This window comes from Ambystoma mexicanum, chromosome 2q, assembly GCF_040938575.1.
Source record: "Ambystoma mexicanum isolate Mex_15411 chromosome 2q, UKY_AmexF1_1, whole genome shotgun sequence".
Lineage (NCBI taxonomy): Eukaryota > Metazoa > Chordata > Amphibia > Caudata > Ambystomatidae > Ambystoma > Ambystoma mexicanum.
The window spans coordinates 412,447,770-412,465,769 of record NC_090924.1 but is presented as its reverse complement, the minus strand read 5'-3'; the positions used below and the strand labels follow the sequence as shown (position 1 = coordinate 412,465,769).

General features: G+C 44.5%; 1 protein-coding gene across 1 annotated transcript in view; it reads left to right on the top strand.

Moving 5' to 3' along the window:
• The window catches only part of LOC138568721 (vomeronasal type-2 receptor 26-like), a 130,066-nt gene that overhangs the window by 56,286 nt on the left and 55,780 nt on the right, over positions 1-18,000 (top strand). Inside the window, exons 2-3 of the mRNA XM_069646504.1 lie at positions 1,369-1,596; positions 3,302-3,425. Of these exons, the coding sequence (XP_069502605.1) occupies positions 1,369-1,596; positions 3,302-3,425 (352 nt within the window). The remainder of the gene's footprint in view (positions 1-1,368; positions 1,597-3,301; positions 3,426-18,000) is intronic.

The following is an 18,000-nucleotide window of genomic DNA, read 5'->3' as shown; positions in this document are numbered from 1 at the left end:
CACTCTCTTTCTCACAGAGTTTGGGATCCTCCGTCGATCCTCTTAGTTTGCCATTGCACTCTACTCATGAATGCCCTCCACTGGGGTTGTTTCAAAGCATCAACATCTATTCCCTTGATGCACGATTCTGTGTGCTCCATGATTTACACCACTTCAGAAGCTGTTTCTAAGGTTATTTCTCCATCTCTCCACAGTGCATCACCTATTTTATGGTTACTGGATTTTATCATGAGTTGGTCTCTCATGTGCTTTTTTTTCCTCCATGGTCGAATTTTTCACTTTGTTCCCTGGTGGCAAAGTGATACCTGGATACAATGTTATTTGTCCTCATATTGAAGTGCTTATCCAATTTCAACAGTCTTACTTCAAATAAAATCAATTTGTTCTTCCTCACTTATGTGGGCTCTGGGACCCTCTGGTATATTGTCTGCCCTTATTGACCAAAGCAGTTGAAGAGCAAGGAAGTCTTCCGGTCAGCTGCACAATTGGCCCCATATGCTCTATGCAGATAAGGCAGGTATCCATCCTTCCAATCCTGCCACTTAATGAGTGTCTGACTGGTGCTAGCAAGAAAAGTGGTTGGCCACATATGCAATCCATCAACACTTGTCTTCCTTGCATGGCTTGTAGAGGTTTGGGCGACTGATCAAGCCGAATTTCAATGCTCTTACAGTAACAAACGATGTCCTTCTGCCTCCCCCTTTCCCTCTCCTTTCTTTTATTTTTGCTTTCTTTGCTTTTAAAAAATCCAAGCATGGTGCCTCCAGAACTTTCCGTTCATTTGATCAATGCAACGTGCCGCCGCCTAGGCAGCTCCATGCGCAGACCCCTGACGCAGAGCACACAAGTGTATCCAAAAGCCTGTAGTCAAACTGATTGGCGTGTGTCTCTGGCAGTGCCGCGTGCACTCTGAAATGCAGAAGGCCTTCAATGCAACCTCGAACGACACCACAGGGTGCGACAGATGGCTCAGTGAAGGTCCGGGATACAGGGATCCCCAGGCTGCAACGGGCAGTCGTTGCTTCGTAAGAGTGTACCCGAAGTCAGTTGCTGGTGCTGCTACTCACCACTTTCATCCCCGTTGCCAGTATTGCACACCGTGTGGTGAATCCATAAATGTCCTTTTATTGTGTTCCATATTAAGCAGCAGCCCCAGCCTCCACCCTGTTCCTCCTCTCTGTCTTCTTTCATAACCATTTACATGTTTTGTGCTGCCAAATGATTTCAAACTATTTACATGTTTTTGTGATGGTTTCAGACATAACATTTTCCTCATCACTACTTTCATAATGCCACACCCAACTATTTAAAATGTTTAAAGAATGAATTCATTACTCTTTCGAATAATTGTGTTTAATTTGTGTGCAGGTCCTCCACTATGTGAAGAATGTCCATGTGAAGAACTCTGTTGGGGAAGAGATATTTTTCGATGCAAATGGAGACGCCCCTCCATACTTTGATTTGTTGTACTGGCACATGACTTCCAATAATAGTAGCAGGTTTGAGAGAGTGGGCATGTACAATGCCAAGGCGTTGCCAGGCTATCAACTGACCATCAACAATAGTGCTATCAAATGGGGTGGAAAGTACACTCAGGTGAGAATTTAGATGACCATTTTAGGAGCAGATATTTCAAACAGTATACCGAATAAAGCCAATGTATCCGGTTGCCATGAGCGTATGCATATCTATCACAGAAACATAAAGGGCTGGATTATGAAAGCTTCCTGTGTTTGTGCTGAAGGGGCTACACATGGGTATGACAGAAAGTAATAAGAAAGAATGACTGTTGTTCTTGTGGTTGCACATTCAAAAGCTTGTGTTGCACATTTGGATGGGTATATGTGCCCATGAAAATGGGACAATTCCATTTGATGTAATGCTTAGTAGCCAACTGTGAGCACAGGGCAAGAGATTCTCAGGGACATATTTATTTATTTATTTTAATTTATAAAGCGCACATCTGCTCGGAGGCATTGTGGCGCTGTTAGAGAATACTTGCTAGGTACAGGAATACATTGAACAGGCACACTAGTACAAAGAGTAGCGATATCTGTATATTATGCATGCTCATTTAGTTACATTTGAACAGCATGGAGGTTCTTTGTAGTTCGATCGAGAAGACAGGCTTAGTTGAACAGGTTAGGATTTTTCATTTCTTAGTGCTGTGGGCAGGGCATTCCAGTTTTTGGTGGCAAGTGTTGGAAGCTGGAGCCTCCAGCTTTGGATCTTTTGAAGGCAGGCACATATATCTGGTTAGCCGGGTGGGATCTGGTGGGTCTGGCGGACGAGTTGAGGGTGATCCTTTCTGATAGGTAGGATGGGGAGTCGGAGGATAGGCATCTGTGTGTGATTGCCATGGTTTTAAAAAGTATGCGTTCGTTCACCGGCAGCTAGAGTGCATCTTTCCTAGCCTGTGAAATGTGTGCCCTTTTAGGAATACTCAGTGCTGCCCAAAGGGCATTGTTCTGTGTGACTTGTAGTTTGTTAAGGTTTTTAGAAGAGGTGCCTGTAATGTCGGCCTCTTTTGAAGTGGGTCATATTTAGTGTGGTCACCTCACACAAGCTTTGGGAGGAGGCAGTATTGGTGCCAAGGTCCCATTGTGTGGCCAGCAAAGGCCATATCATGCAGTTTACACATACAGATTATACAGTTATTTATGTTGGGTAAGGCATATAAAAAGATGGCAAAGCACACAGATTGTTGATTTTGAGTGTTATGGTCATGTTATTTTTCTATATGGCACAATGTGTGTCATTTCATATCTTACTATGGACTTAGGATCTGTTAATGTTAGAGGAACTATGGGCCTGATCACGACTTTGCTGGTAACGCCGGCGGTATTACCGCCGACGGTATTAGCCCTACCGCCTAACTCCCCGGCGCTAATTGCGCCGGATCACGAGTTTGGCGGTAATGTAATTCCCCATTGAGCCCATTCGGGAATGCCCCATTCCCCATTGGGCTCAATGGGGAAAATCCGCGCTCTTACCGCCGGCGGATTTCCCGCCGGCGGTTATAGCGTGAATTTTCAGCGGATTTTCCCCCAGCCAAGAGCTGGGGCGAAATCCGCCGAAGTCCTGATTTGGCAGACCCTTAAATCCAGCGGTAATAGCGCGACCGCCGGATTTAAGGTTTACCGCCAAAGTCCTGATGAGGCCCTATGTCTAAATTATGCAGTTTCTCTGGCCTTTAAGGCATGGAGAGGTGTTTCACTGTGGGCATAGATATTTGTTAAGATGTTTCTTGACCCGCCCCTCTCTCTGTGTCCTTCTCTCTGTCTCCTGCTCACTGCCACAGGTCCCTACGTCGGTCTGCAGTGAAAGCTGTCCCCAAGGATATAGGATTACAGCTGCACCTGGACGTCCAAACTGCTGCTTTCATTGTTTCCCCTGCCCAGAGGGGAGCATCACTAATCACACAGGTGGGTCTGAACACTTTTCCCAATTTGGTATTTGAGGATGAAAATAAACATTCTCAATTGGAGGCAGATCAGAACATAACATTACAATCAGGTGCAATAAACAGTAATTTTGAATACAATTAACATTTTATGGGACCATCATCATTTGCACTCGTGCTGTTGGATTGCCTGGATGGAATTTTCAACTTTTGCAAAATAGAGTGCAAAGGTAAAGAGAATAACAAGGCGAATATCTTGACTCTACGTTTACTCTACGTTTTGCAAAATTACGGTTTGCAGGGGGTGTTTTCTAATGGATTCCTATGGAAACTGCCTGCTCATTGGCAGGTGTTAATGCAAGGCAGACTCCAAACTAATCCATTCTTTTTTACTTTTGCAGGACAATCTCATGCTGGTGTAAAATGCTGTGCTCTTCCAAGATGGAGGAAGAAGGCGCATAGTGTAGATCCAAACTCCACTTTGTGCTTCATCTCCACCTTAGAAGAGGATGAAGATGTGCTGGAGCAGTAAAGCAATGCGTACATTCATTATGCCATGCATGTATGCCCTGCCTTACAGTTCCACCCATTTTATAATGACCCTCTTAAAGAAAAGGATTCTGAGGTTGATGAAAGTAATTCTAGTTTTGAACCTTGGGATCAAGAGCAGGAATGTAGACAGTTTGATATTTTTCCTGCAACCTGGCTGTAATGTAAATCTACTATTAATGGTACGATATTGGTGGAGTGGAGTCACACTGCCATCGCTGGCAAATGCTCTCCTGTGTGTCACCCGAGAGAGCGGTGCTCTGTGACGGATTGCCATCTGGCAGGGGTACTGAAGCCCTGGCTTTTTTATTGTTATTAATTAATACAGATATGTGGGTAATTCCATCTTTTAAAGGGACATATGCTAAGAATCCCCTTTCATAAACTCCATTCCAACAGCCCAGTGTGTACCTGTGCCCTGCTGCATCAATCCCGATCTTCAGCACCTGCTCTACCAGTGGCACAGAGCATGTTCCAAGAACACAAGTGCCCATTTTACAGATACATTGAAAGCCAATTCTCTGCATTTCAGGGGCTGCATTTAAGAAATGCACCCCTGTACCAAAGCACCATGATTTTGAGTTTTCTGTCTTGGTTTCAGATATGTCTTTATATATTTCCCATAACAGAGTTATGAAGTGGTGGATGGCATTTCTCATTTGATATCACCCATGTGTCAGCCCTGTAAGTCCAACTCAGTTGTGAAAGGAGTATGTGTCGTGGGGATTTCCTCTCTTTTTTCCTTTGAGGGTGTAGGTAACACCTTTACCAGAGAGACAGCTACATCACAGGAAGCTTTCATGGGACCAAGAATCAAAGGGCAGACCAATTCACGAAACAAGTAACCTCACACCAGGGTGCTCCATATCTAAATGCCTTTGATTATATTGAGAAGCGAAGGGGGCAGGCTTAGTGCAGACAGAGGTTCTCCTTACAGCTGGTGGAAGGTTTGACCATCTTGTTTATCTATGGCTCTTTCTTTCCGTTCTGTTCCCTCCACTTCCTTTGGCACAAAGCACTTTGGACATGATATCAGAAGGCTATGTTCACTTGCTCTAAGAACGGGGATTGAACCCCTAAAGCAGGCTACCTTCAGTCCAACCACCTGTGGGCTTTGCCTTTGAAGGAAAGGGATTCCCACCACTTCTATGATTCACTTGAATCCACTCTTTCATCTGGCAAGAGGTTCAGTCTCCCTGGAGGAAGAATGCAGGCCCCCTGGTCACATCACTGCCGCAGGATCAGGCCTCTACATTGCCCCACCCTCCCCGCCTTGCAGGGCTGGCCAAGTAACTTGGTTATGTGACCCTACTTCACGAGCCATTCCGGATGTCACACCATCCTGCCTGACTTCCTTCCGGGACCAGCTGGCCGCCGTACTTTGCCTCCTGCTCTGAGACAAGCTCCCACTCGTCCATCTGTCGTCAGGTGCATGATCCCAGAAGGGGGATTGCCAGGCCACCCAGGAACCGCCACAGGACTGGCCTCCACATCTCCCCGCCCTCCCATGCCGTGCAGGGCTGCCCCTGTGACCAGCACACATGACCCTTCTTACTCTCTTAACCCCCCTTCACCCGTTCTAGGGCGTCCTTTCCCAGGCATCCTCATTGAAGAGAGCAGTTCTAAGGACATCTCCTTCCTTGTTTGACCCTCTTTTGCACCTGTTTGCACATCACAATGCTATCTTAGCACTTTGTTGCCATGATGTCGCATTCTTACCACAGCTCAGCTCATTGCCACCACCCTTTCACACCTTTCACACCTCCTTGTTATTGACTAAATTTCTTTGCCTTTACTCCTGTTCTCTCATGCCTTTTCTAATCCCTGCTCTCTTGTCCGCCAGGGACGACATTTAGGGGTCGCCAGAGGTCGCAACTTGTGGCCTCTGTGGTCTCCCTTGCGACCTCTGCATTTTTTATTTTTGTAATGCAAGCTCCTGGGTTGTGGCCAGCATCATGTGGCTCAAAGAAAAATAAGAACAGGAGTGCCACAAGTCTAACACTTTCAGCACTGACCCTAAATAAGAAAGAATAAGAATACCAAATAATGTGTCTTTCTGGAATTCTATACAATAATTGCTAGACTCATTAAAGGTTTATTGAAAGTTGTTTTAATCAAGTAAAACTTGATTTTTCAACATACAATCTACATAACATGTTTAGAATAAAAAGAATGAAAATATGATCACAAATCATATACATATACAAAATTGCCAAATCAATTGCAAATTAAAATATATACATTTAAAAAAAATAAAAATAAAAGAACCAACAAGATACAAATGGCAAAGTGTAGCCTGAGTCTAAAACTCATCTAGTGAACTCCTTAAATGCGACTTAAATGCGACTTTCAGGCACACTTTAGAGGGTGAGTCACTGATTTAGTCTGTTCTTAAAAGACTCAACTCAGCCTTTCATCCTTCTGTGGTCGATAAATAAGTACCAACACAGGTTGGGTGATATTGGGTGTATATTTTTCTATATAAAACGCTTAAGCGTAAGTGGTATATAATAACACATCATTATCATTTTGTCATGGACGTCTGCTCGCATTCAGAGTAATTTGGTAATATGGGCCTATACACACTGATCTTAATGATACATATGGCTATCCATTCTTGTATGAAATGTACATCACATTATAGTGATATCGTAACCATATTTTTCATAGTGTACAATGCTATGTGATGCCACTTCCTGTTTTGTCAAAGGGTGAAAGGTCGTGTTCCATCGCTTCCCGCGATATCACTTCGGGGAGGGGTCAAATGACATCACTTCCTGTGATGTCATCAGGGGCCAATGGTTGTGTGATGTCACTTCCGCTACCCCTGGCATTTTGGTGAAAGGACATCCCTGTGGTCTGCCCAGAGAATTCCTCACCCTGCCCTTTGATTATGCAACATCAACAATCTTATACTGGTCCCTCTTAGTCCTCACCCTCACCTTCCTCCCTCTCTTACCTGTCTCCACTGGGCTTGCCAATAAGCAATCAGTATGTAACACATCTCATTCAGTACCTGATACGATTTTCAGACTCAACTTCTATTTCCTAACCACATTTTTGCATACCCCCTGGTCCAGCAGTTAAGGTGGCAAGATTGGCATATTATACCACACTCAAACCAACACGGGGACACTACTCCACCCACTGAGAATGTGACCACATTCTTACACAATACACCAGTTCTGTACATTTTTGTTATTCTCATTACACAAAATGGGTTTGCGCAAAAGTGTAAACAAATCATAATTTGATTCATTTATAACGTCATACTATAAAAACATGAATACATTATAATTGTATTTTTATAACGCACTCAATACCAAAGAGGTTTCTAAGCGTGGACCCGGGATTTGAAGGTGTGTTGCTCTGTATTCCAAGACGAGCGCATTGCCACTCAGCTATACTATCCATGGCAATTTAGACAAACACGTTGTTATCCGGTGTCAGTGGTTAGTAAGTGCATACTGACACAATTTTATCTCACATACGAAAAGAATAACTGAAAAATGTGATTTGATTTTATGATCTCATGTTGTGTAATGAGAATAACAAACATGTTCAGAACTGCTCACTTGAAGTGCATAGTGTAAGAATATTATACCACACATCACAAGTAGCACCCCCTTGCTCTCTATCTCTACCTCAGTTTCCCTCCTTTGAATATCACTTAATTTCTTTCTCCAAACCTCACTCCCTGACTTTCCTTATTGTCTGTCATTCCCCTGGGCCTCTTGTCTATTTTCTTTAACAATCTCGATCCACTCTTATCATCCCTTCTCGCTTCCTCTTGCCCCTTTTTTCTGCTTGGTGACTTTACTCTCCATCTCTCATCGTCTCATGCATATTCCCCATTTCTCCGATTACTGGATTCCTACAATCTCTCCCAACTCTCTTCTCCTTAGTCACACATTTCTCGTTATTCTTTAGATCTAATTTTCTCTTCTGTTTCTCTTCCCTCATGTGCCATATCTGTCCTCTTCCCAGCCTCCAATCATGTCCTTATTTCCTTCGACTTTCTCCCCCCTCTCACTATCCTACCCCTTTCCCCTTTACATTTCTCTGCTTGTGTCTTATTCTCTCTGCTTTCACCTATCCACTTTTATTCCTACTGTACTAGGCTCCCTCCCCTTCACACGTTTCTTCTTTTTCTCTGGATGACACGCTATCCTCCCTGAGATCTAGTCTTGTAAACACCCTTGATTCATTTCATCCTACTAAGCCATTTTGCCCCCCGTGCCAACCTCCTCGACCTTAGCTTTCGCCCAAACTTTTCTTACTTAGCTGCTCTCTGCAGCGGGCAGAGCATAAGTGGAAACCCTCGCCTGCCAATGTCTCTTATATATCATCTCTGCACTCTTCTTATGATGCCTCACTTTTATTGTCAAAAAAGACCTACTATTCTGAGCTCACCCTTGCATACTCTGTCCCTACTTGTTGACTCTTATGCCTTCTCAATCAAATCCTCTATCCCCTCCTCCTAACCCCTCCCTACTCTTCCCTTTGTCCCTGTCTGGCTTTGCTATCTTTTTCTCTGATAAGGTGTCTAAACTTCACTTTCACCCTTTCTGCATATCATTCCTTCCCTTTTCCTTCTGACCAAGTTTCTTCTTCCTTCTCTTGTTTCACCCACCTCTCTGCTTCTGATACTGCTCACTTCCTTATTTGTGCCCAACCTACAGCCTCTCCCTCCCATCCCATTCCCTCTGTTCCTATTCCTAAAATCCATCCCATGTTACTACATTACCTGACATCTCTTATTAATTCTTCCCTATCCTCTGCCATTTTTCCTTCCTCCTTCAAGAGGGTTATTATCATCCCCCTCTTAAAGAAACCTTCCCTCAATCCTACCCTCCCATCTAATTTTCATCCCATCTCTCCCCTTCTTTTTCTTTCTAAGTTAATTGAATTGTGTTAGGAAAGATTTCTCTTTTCACAATTTTCCCTCCATAGTTTCCATGGACCCCCCTTTCTTTTTGCATTGTTTTTGAACCTGTGATTACTTTTTACAGGGAAGTGAAGTATTCAGCTTCACTTCCGTGGCCTTTTGCTCATTTGGTATGGGGAGACTGATCAGTCCTGCAGAGTATCAGTACAGGCAAACTAGGTTTCCTTTTTATATTTTGTTACTTTTGAACGTTGAACACGGCATCTTACAATACAGTGCAATGGGCATACATTTGTATCACTCTAACCTTTTACACTTGGAATTTGTGGTTACTTTTATATGTGCCTAAAGAAAAGCTGGTGGCAGTATATACATTTTGGCTGTTTTTTGTATTAGTTTTAGTGTGCACATTCGCATTTACCGCGTATTGCTACTAAACATGGCTAGTGCCCTAAAATGGCCTTCTTCCTGCCTTATATCCAACACAAGCACGGACACGAACCCAGCAACCTGAGATGGAGGGATCTCAGGAAAACCACTGCCTGGGGGCAACCAATACCATCATACAAAGAAAGGTGGAAAAAAAACAGAGGGGGAATGCATAAATTGTTTCGACAGGGAGGAGAGGACAGGAGATGCAATACATCAAATATGAGTAAAAAAATAATATGTTTAAATTCATGATAAATAAAAATTAAAAAACATATATCAACATTACAACTTGAACCAAATCACAATGGCATACACATTGTACACAAACAATTCTCAAATCTAAATGACCCTTATGACTACACCTAATGACCTCAACACATAACACCTATACACACATAATGCCCTAATCACATTAACTAAACCCTACATGTTTCCGTCCATAGTCCTTTGAATGGAGGACCTTCCTCAGGGTACCAGAAGTCAAATGTAACGTGGAGATGGGCAATGGTACACTCAAAACCCCAACTCCACGAGCTCCAATGAAAGGGAGAGCTTGGGTCTGAGATTCCAGAAATATGTAGCATTGATGAAACGATCTTCAAGTGCAATTTCAGGCAAACAATCTACCATTCTAAAAAAAAACACAAAAGGGACCACCAATTTATACTAGGAACACGTGGTACTCCACCAACAACACCCTCACCCCACCCTGTCCATATGTGCAAAAATAAATGGATGAATCCAAAACCTCCAACATACCATGTCAGTCTATTCCTGTATCACACATCAGTTATGATAGGCTTCGTAAATTCAATTGAGACCTTAAACGTAGGTCATTCCATAAATCTTCAGGGACCAATTCGACTTCTAGAATCTGTGTGGGCAAACCAATGGAACGTATTTACCATTATTGATGTGGTCCCTATACCAAACACTAAAGGATTCAGTACACAGCACAAACGTGAGAACCTACACATGCAAGGTGTAATACTGCAACCCAAGGCGTGTAGACAGATGACAGCCATTCCATCACCAGAGCCATAACCAGGGAAATGCTAATGTGTAGTGGGAATAAAATGATTACAGACACGCACCTCATGGTGAAATCCATAGCACTTGGGTAAACATGCTTAACCCAACACACATTACGTACCTTGCACAAATAAATGGCCGGAGAATGTAAATATATAAATGCTAAGGACCACAGTCACCCTTCTTGTACATTGTATCCAGTCATTCTCCTATTTCTTAAGTATCATAGTGCTCAATGTTCAGCATCTGGAAAAACACTGCACATAGCAGGGAACAAGTTCATACATATCCGCACTGCATCCAAATAATGGCAAGCTGAAAAAAACTCTCATAGGCAGTGTATTCACTTTGGCAGATCAGGAAATTCCATATAAGGCCATGCACTTGCCTGGGAAAGCTGTTGCTTTGGCAGGCTAGTGACGTCTTTGTGTGTGTGTGGCCAAGGAAGGGGGTGGGACTGCCTAGTCCCACTCCGCATCTCTGGAGACAGAGAGTCTAGGTGTGGGGCATGAGTGAAACCAGTAGTTGTCCCTTATTGGACCACTGCTGGTTGCTTGAATGGTGGGCTTGGACTTGCTTCCAGGCTGGATTTTGGATGAGCGGAGGACTCAAGCAGCCATATCTGGAGATCAGCATTGGTGCCTAGAATCCCCCATAGACGAACAGCTGATTGAAGTTCCGAAAATGACTACTGAAGAGGCCTGGCATCCCTTCCTGCTTCTGGCCCGGTGACGCCCTGTTGGATTGCCTGATCTCTGAAGACTCTGAGCGGTGCTTCAGCCCTTGCACGGGTGGGACCAACTAGGCTTGATGCCTTCTCGAGGATCCAGCCATCGTAAGCATTCAGAAGTGTCCCTGGACCACCTAATGGTCTGACCAGCTCTCTCATGGCCTTCCTCCCTAAAACCGTCAACATTCTGCTATTTCACCAAGAACTATGGTAGTCAATTTATGGTACAAGTTACTTTCCTGCTGAATTTCAGCATTCAAGCTCTAAGGGAACCTGTCCTAGGGAGGCTTATGCAGGCGCAACTGGAAGAACACCTGTCATTGTTTTTGTGCGGAGACTGTCCACCATCCTGTGAAGTGTCCTGAAGAAGCCTGCACCTGTGAATCTCGCTTATCTTCATCGCCAGGGGTTGCATCTTGCATCTGGACCTGATCGGAAGAATCCTTGCACCCGCAGCTCCTGAGCACCTCTCACTGGGACCAACAGCGGGAAATACAAATTCCAGCGACCCCTAAGTCGACCCATCAAGTCATCTGGGAAACTCTGGGTAAGTAAATGCAAAGCATCTGTTGCCCCCTGTCCTACATAGGATAACATTGGGAATAAGTCCCTTTGTTTCCTAAACCTTCCATTCCACTGCCTTTTGGTTGTGAAACCTGGGTAGCATTTTCTGAAAGATAAGAACACGATTTACTTACCCATTAACCTTGTTGAATATTTTGTTTGAACTATTACCAACAGAAGAAACATTAGAACTTAGAACTTACCTTAAAGACATCTTCTGGTGAAAAGCATTGTGGGTCCTGTGACTTTTCTTTGGGCACAAGGCCCCATTTTTCTTAGGGATTGCACTACTTAAGTTAGGAAATTCACTTGTGAACTTGTTGCATCCTTACTGCATTAAATTACACCCCTCCTGTGTTGATCACATAGTTTGAATGCATTTTAAGAACCTGTGGTGTATATGTATACATATGTTTAATAGATTTTACCAACCACAATTACAGAGTGGTACATTTCATCGTGGTCAAAACACACATTTTTTATTTTTTATTCATTTGGGGGCGGGTCCCACGCCAACCCTCTGATTTTTCACCCTTATAATGCCACCCCAACCCCATCCTGACCCATTTTAACCTCTTACACCACTACCCTTTATATATTTATTTAATATTTTCAGTATTTTTCGGTGTAATTGTCCACTCTGTTATGTACCACTCTGTAATGTTTGCGATAAAATGACTGAATACAGTTTAATATTGATTATTGTGCCATAATATCACCTGCTGGTTTCATTATTTAGTGTGTGTCTAAGGCCTAGAATACATATTGTATTTTTATACACACCTGGAATCCACTTGCACTCTCCTGAGAATAACATTGACTGCTCTCCATGTTTATTGGGTTTTGGCTAACCTCTCAGCGTTCCATGTTAATTATAAGTAGGGTAGCCTTCTACAATCTGTATACCAGGCCAGATTCTAGAACTCCATTTTAACATGCAAGTGGTCTATACCCAGGTCTCCTCTTATATTTACTCTAACTCATACTTCGCCCCACCTTATATGGCTTTCCTCTCCATTATTCTACGGAACTAGGACTACTAAGTGTTTCCAACTCTCTTCTCTCCACTCACCACTCCAAGCTTTCTTCCATCCTTATCCTTGTTGAACTATCTTCAGCATTTGACCTAGTGGACCATCCTACTCTTCTCTCTATCTTCATTTGAGTTTTATGGTTCTGACCTACACTAGTGTTCTTTTTCTCTCAGTGATCACTCTTTCTCTGTTTCTTGGTCTAGTAGAACCTCTCTTATCTACCCCCTCTGTTATGGTGTCCCTCAAGTCTCAATGCTTTTCTCTCTTTGTAGCACTCTTTTATTCTCCATTATTTCTTCTATCAAACCACTTATATGCAGATGTTTACAAAATATTTGTGTCTTTTTCTTCATTTACTGACTCCACACTAAAATCTCTGCCTTCCCTCTTGCCGTCCAATCCTGGATGAACTACCATTTTCTCTCTTGTAATGCTTCCACATCCGGAATCCTTTTTTTCCCTTCCTCTGCTATTCTGTAACGCTCACCTGATTCCCGTAGAGGCGCCGGTCTTGACTGGGCGTATACCGTATCTGCAAAGGTGATGTGTAACACACGGCTGGCTCTTTGGGCTGGACCTCTGTGCACTGTATGTCTGACTTGAAGGGTAAGATGTCTGCAGATAGAAAATATGGGATTAAGGAACTGGGTTATTGAATGTCTCTCTCTTCTTCCCTTTCTCTTCTCCTGTAGAACCCCAAAGGTTAACGCTCTCACCTTAGGTAAGTGAACGCCGTGCTCTCCATCTGCCTCGGGGCAGGGTGCTGTAACCAGTTTCTTCACTGGATAAGGGGAGCAGGCCTCTTGACTTCAGAGGACTGCTGTCCGTCGTTTACTGCACGAACGGTAAGTTTCGAGTAATTCTAATGTCTTTAAAGTCTTTAGTAATGATGTTTCTTGTTTTGCAGGGTTCCGGCGATGGCGGATGACGGGCTGAAGTGAGTTGAAGATGGAGCCCGTGTGATGAATAGAAGCGCCTGGAAGCACGTAAGTAAGCGCTTGTTGCCTGCTTCACGATGCGCTCTAACTGTCTTTTTATTTTGCAGGTACAAGTTCGGAGCGGCTGCAGGGTGCCGGAATACCCACTGGGTTAGATGTGGAAAGGCGTAATGGCACGTGAGTATTAAAGTTCCCCAATGTCTTTAAACGCACCTTGTTTTGTCTTTCAGATGCGGGATGCAGCGCCGAAGACCTCCGGAGCGCACGAAGAGTAGGTAAGCCTTTGTCTTTCAGATGCCGGAATGCAGCGCGAGGCGTTGGTGACAGCCGATGGACCAGGTAAGTGAAGAACTGTCACTGAAGACCGTAATGCTAACCTGTTCTTTCTTGTCTTTATAGTTGTTGCTGAAGACTGGATTCAGGATGGTAAGCCTTTTTCCTTAGGCCCAGGATCAGATGCAGAAGACACGATGAACGTTCTGCTGCAGAGGATGCAGAATAACGCAAAGCAAGATTCATCCATCGGGTGTGGTTTAAATAGCCTCCTGTAGTGCTTAGGTGTCTCCTTCCACAGCCACGCCTAGGTAAGAAAAGAGTTCCTGCTTTCCAGAAGAGTTCCAGTGTTCTGAATCTAGGGAGTGGCTCCTGCCCCCCCCCAACAGGAAAAGTAGTTCCAAACAGAAGAGGATCAGAGGCTCAACTGGCAGGCAAGTAAGCAGCATGGTCTGCTGCAGGTAAGTCCACCCAAGCATTATGAGCCCGGCGCTTCCAGCGCTGGGACTGGGCATATTTATGAGCCTGGTGCCACTGGCGCCAGGACTGGGTCCAAAAGGTCCCAATCGGGACTGGTTGGCACTCGGAACCTGGGTTATGGATCTGCTTCCAAGGGAGTTGGGAAAACCCTGACCTTTTGGAAGCAGAGATCATGACATATTCTCCCTCCTTTTCCTCCTCCTTCCATTTCCCTTCTCCCCTTTTTGCTTTCCTTTGGTCCTGCTGCTCGTAGTGTGGGGGTTAATATTGACCCCTCCCCTTTCTTTACCTCTCACATCACCACTATTTCCAAGTCATGCCATTTCCAGCTCTTCAACATTCACAAGGCTCTGCCCTTCCTGTCTTTCAATGCTACTAAACTTCTCTTAACTACTCTTATTTTCTCCCAGCTAAACCACTTTTCTTCTCTCTTCATTGGTCTTCCTTTCTCTGCCTGCTCTCACCCGGTCCTCAGTCTCATCATCTCTCTGCTCTCTATCCTGGCTCATATTTGACAAGCGCAGACTGTTCCACTTTCAGACCATTGTTTACAAAAGCACCCATGGACTTGCTCCTCCGTATCTCTCCTCTATGCTCTCATTCTCTGTACCTCCTACTTCTCTTTGCTCTGCTAATCAGTTCTTACTCTGTAGCCCTAAGCTCCTCTGTGCACCCTCCTGTTTCATCCGTTTTCTCTCTGCTGGCAACCAAGCTTTGGAACTCCCTCAATATAAGATCCTCACCATCATTACACCATTTCCAGTCTCGCCTCAAAGCCTTTCTGCTCAACCCCAACCCTTAGTCCTAGCTCTCTGCTCCCCTTGTTCTTCTTCCCTACGGACTGCTGTTTAATTTACCAGGATTTTGTACATTTGTTGATCCTCTTTGCTACAGCAGTTTGACCAAAGCACTTTATAATTTAATAAAATACAAATTTGACCTCTGTAGGGAGAGTTGGTCTTTCCAAGGTCCTTCACCAGTGAGGTGGTGACTGAGTGTCCAATGCAGAGGCAAGGTCTGTCCCCTAACCGTCCTAAGTGATCAATGGAGGTGAACTGCTTTTGGGACAAGATGTGCCTATCTGCCAGCCACAATGGTACCCAGGGCCTCACCACTATTAGTTTACCAGCCTCCCCCTTGTTAGGGAGTTTAAGAAAAAGGACCCTGAGAGCCAAGGCATGCCAGATCCCTGTTTTCAGTGAATTAAACCAGTCAAATTACTTTAGAACCGTTTCACTGCATCTTGAATCACATGACCCAACAGTGCTGTCTTTTGGCACTCAACTGAACTATTCAAACCAGCATCCTTGCATCTCAAACCAGATCAACGCCACAGCATTACTCCCAGAGTCCATCACATGCTTGGCTCGAATCCACTGCTTACTGCTAGACCCCAACTCGAACTTCTGTAGTGGCACTCGCTGACTCAAACCACCAGTTATATAAAGTCTTGTCGCGGCTCCAACTTGAACACCTGCTTCGTCGAACCGCACACTGGAGAATTAGGACCACTGCTTCAAACTGTCACAGACTGTCAACTCAAAACACAGGAGCATCAGTCACCGGCCCTACTCAGAGGTTACTACAGAGCTCAAACTGTTTTATGCCTGAACCAATCCTGCTGAGCACTTCAACCTGCATCACTAAAATGCCGTTTACCAGACATTTGGTCGGAAAAAAAAGGTCGATAGGACAAATGGTCGACACCATTTGGTCGAAAGCCAAATGGTCGAATAATTTTTTTTTGTATTTTCAATTTTTTTTTTTTTTGGGGGGGGCTTTTTGTATTTTCAATTTTTTTTTTTTGGGGGGGGCTCCCCCCCAGCCCCCTTTTTTTCTAAAAAAATCTTTTTTTCCCTAAACGAAAACCTAAAAAATATATATATAAATAATAAAAAAAATTCGACCATTTGTCTTTCGACCAAATTCCGTCGACCATTTGTCTTTCGACCAAATGTCTTTCGACCAAATGACTGGACAGCTACAATGCCACCTTCAAAACCACTCTGGGCCACCGCATTCAACCCAGCTCGACACCAGCTTTAATCAAAATGTCTTGCCGAACCTAAACCTGATAAAACTGCTCACACCACAGCTTGAAGCCTAGTTCAATGCTGTTTGAAGTTTGAAGTTTAGTTCATTTGTAAACCGCCCATTTGTGACCCCAGCCAAGATTCTCTATTACGGTAGCAATGGACGAGCAATCAAGGCCTTGTTGAACCACCAAGAACCGCTATAAGGTACTATTGATTGCTAACCGCCCCCTTGGTCAAATTTTGGGCCTTAGACACTGGTTAGATCAGTTTGATCCTTTTTACACCCAGAAACACATCCTTTTAAAGAACATTGTGGCCTTTGCTTGCCTTTCACCCAAGTTATTTTGTCTCTTTTACACCAGAAACACATCCTTTTAAAGAACATTGGGCCTCATTATGAACCTGGCTGTCCGGGAACGATGGTACCGGTAAGCATGCCGTTACAACAGTTTCCAGACTGCCATACTACGTGTTGTGGTCACGGGTGCCTGTCAGTCTACCAGGTTTTTCCTGGCGGCCTGACAGGCACCCGCGAGCATAGCACATCGGATGCACTGGCACAACTCTGAATGTGACGTTGCATCCGACGTCCCCATCCACATTCAGCCCTATGGGGCAGAATGGGGATGAGGAGGCCCTTGATTCTGGCACCTGAAAATGGGCAAGTACCGGGTCTGCCTTGTAAAGACCGGAGGGGGGTGTCTGTAGTTCTGCTCTCTATATGGTAGAGGAGAGGCACAGAGGACCCCAGCCAAGATTCTCTATTACGGTAGCAGTGGATGAGCAATCAAGGCCTAGCTTCACAGGAGGTGATGCGGGCTGGTTCTTAAGTACAGTGTAGTCTCCAAGCACCCCTATAGGAATGTCCACACACTGTATTAGTTAAAACACAGTCTTTATATAATTAATATTCAAGGTTATGTACAATATCACAATAACTCACTTTGTACTAGGTTATCTATAATGGCAAATTTATACAGTTCTATGTGGTACCACAATTACTATTCGATCTCTTTAAGTACATCAACTGTATGGTTACATGTCACACAAATCAGTTCGTAAAGGATACCAACAATAGATATAAGAGGAAAGCAGTTGGTTAGAGCAATTGGCAAAATACTGGCCCCGTTACCTAGACACAGTTCTGTGTGGAGATCCCCCCACCTGGGCAACCTGTAGAATAAAGATATATCACAATCCCAGTTCATATGTTGTTCACAAGAGTCTTTCCAATAGTTCAGCAACCCCAAAGTACCTGGCGTTGTAGCGTTCCTCGTCAGGGAATCAACAGCCCTTCTGGAGTGCCCTCCCTTTAAGGCAGGAGTCACGGGTCGTCGAATGTCCGGTGAAGTACGACGGTGAGGTGGCAGCTTCTTTCCTAGCGGTGCTCGTCAAGGGGGAATTGTAAATGTCCTGCAAGGAAGAGGCGTGCAGGGCACCTCGGTGTCGATAGTTCTGGCCCGCAGAGAGTTTGAAGAACTGTGGGCCAGCAAGGGTGTTGAGTCGTCAGCGTCTCTGTGGTCTTTGGGTGGCGGGTAACCCACCGGCAGATGCTCCTCGGCACGTCAATGGCCTGGCCTTCTCCGACAGGATGAGGCGGGCGGCGGCACGGGCGAACGTGTCCATGAATCGAAGGTTTCT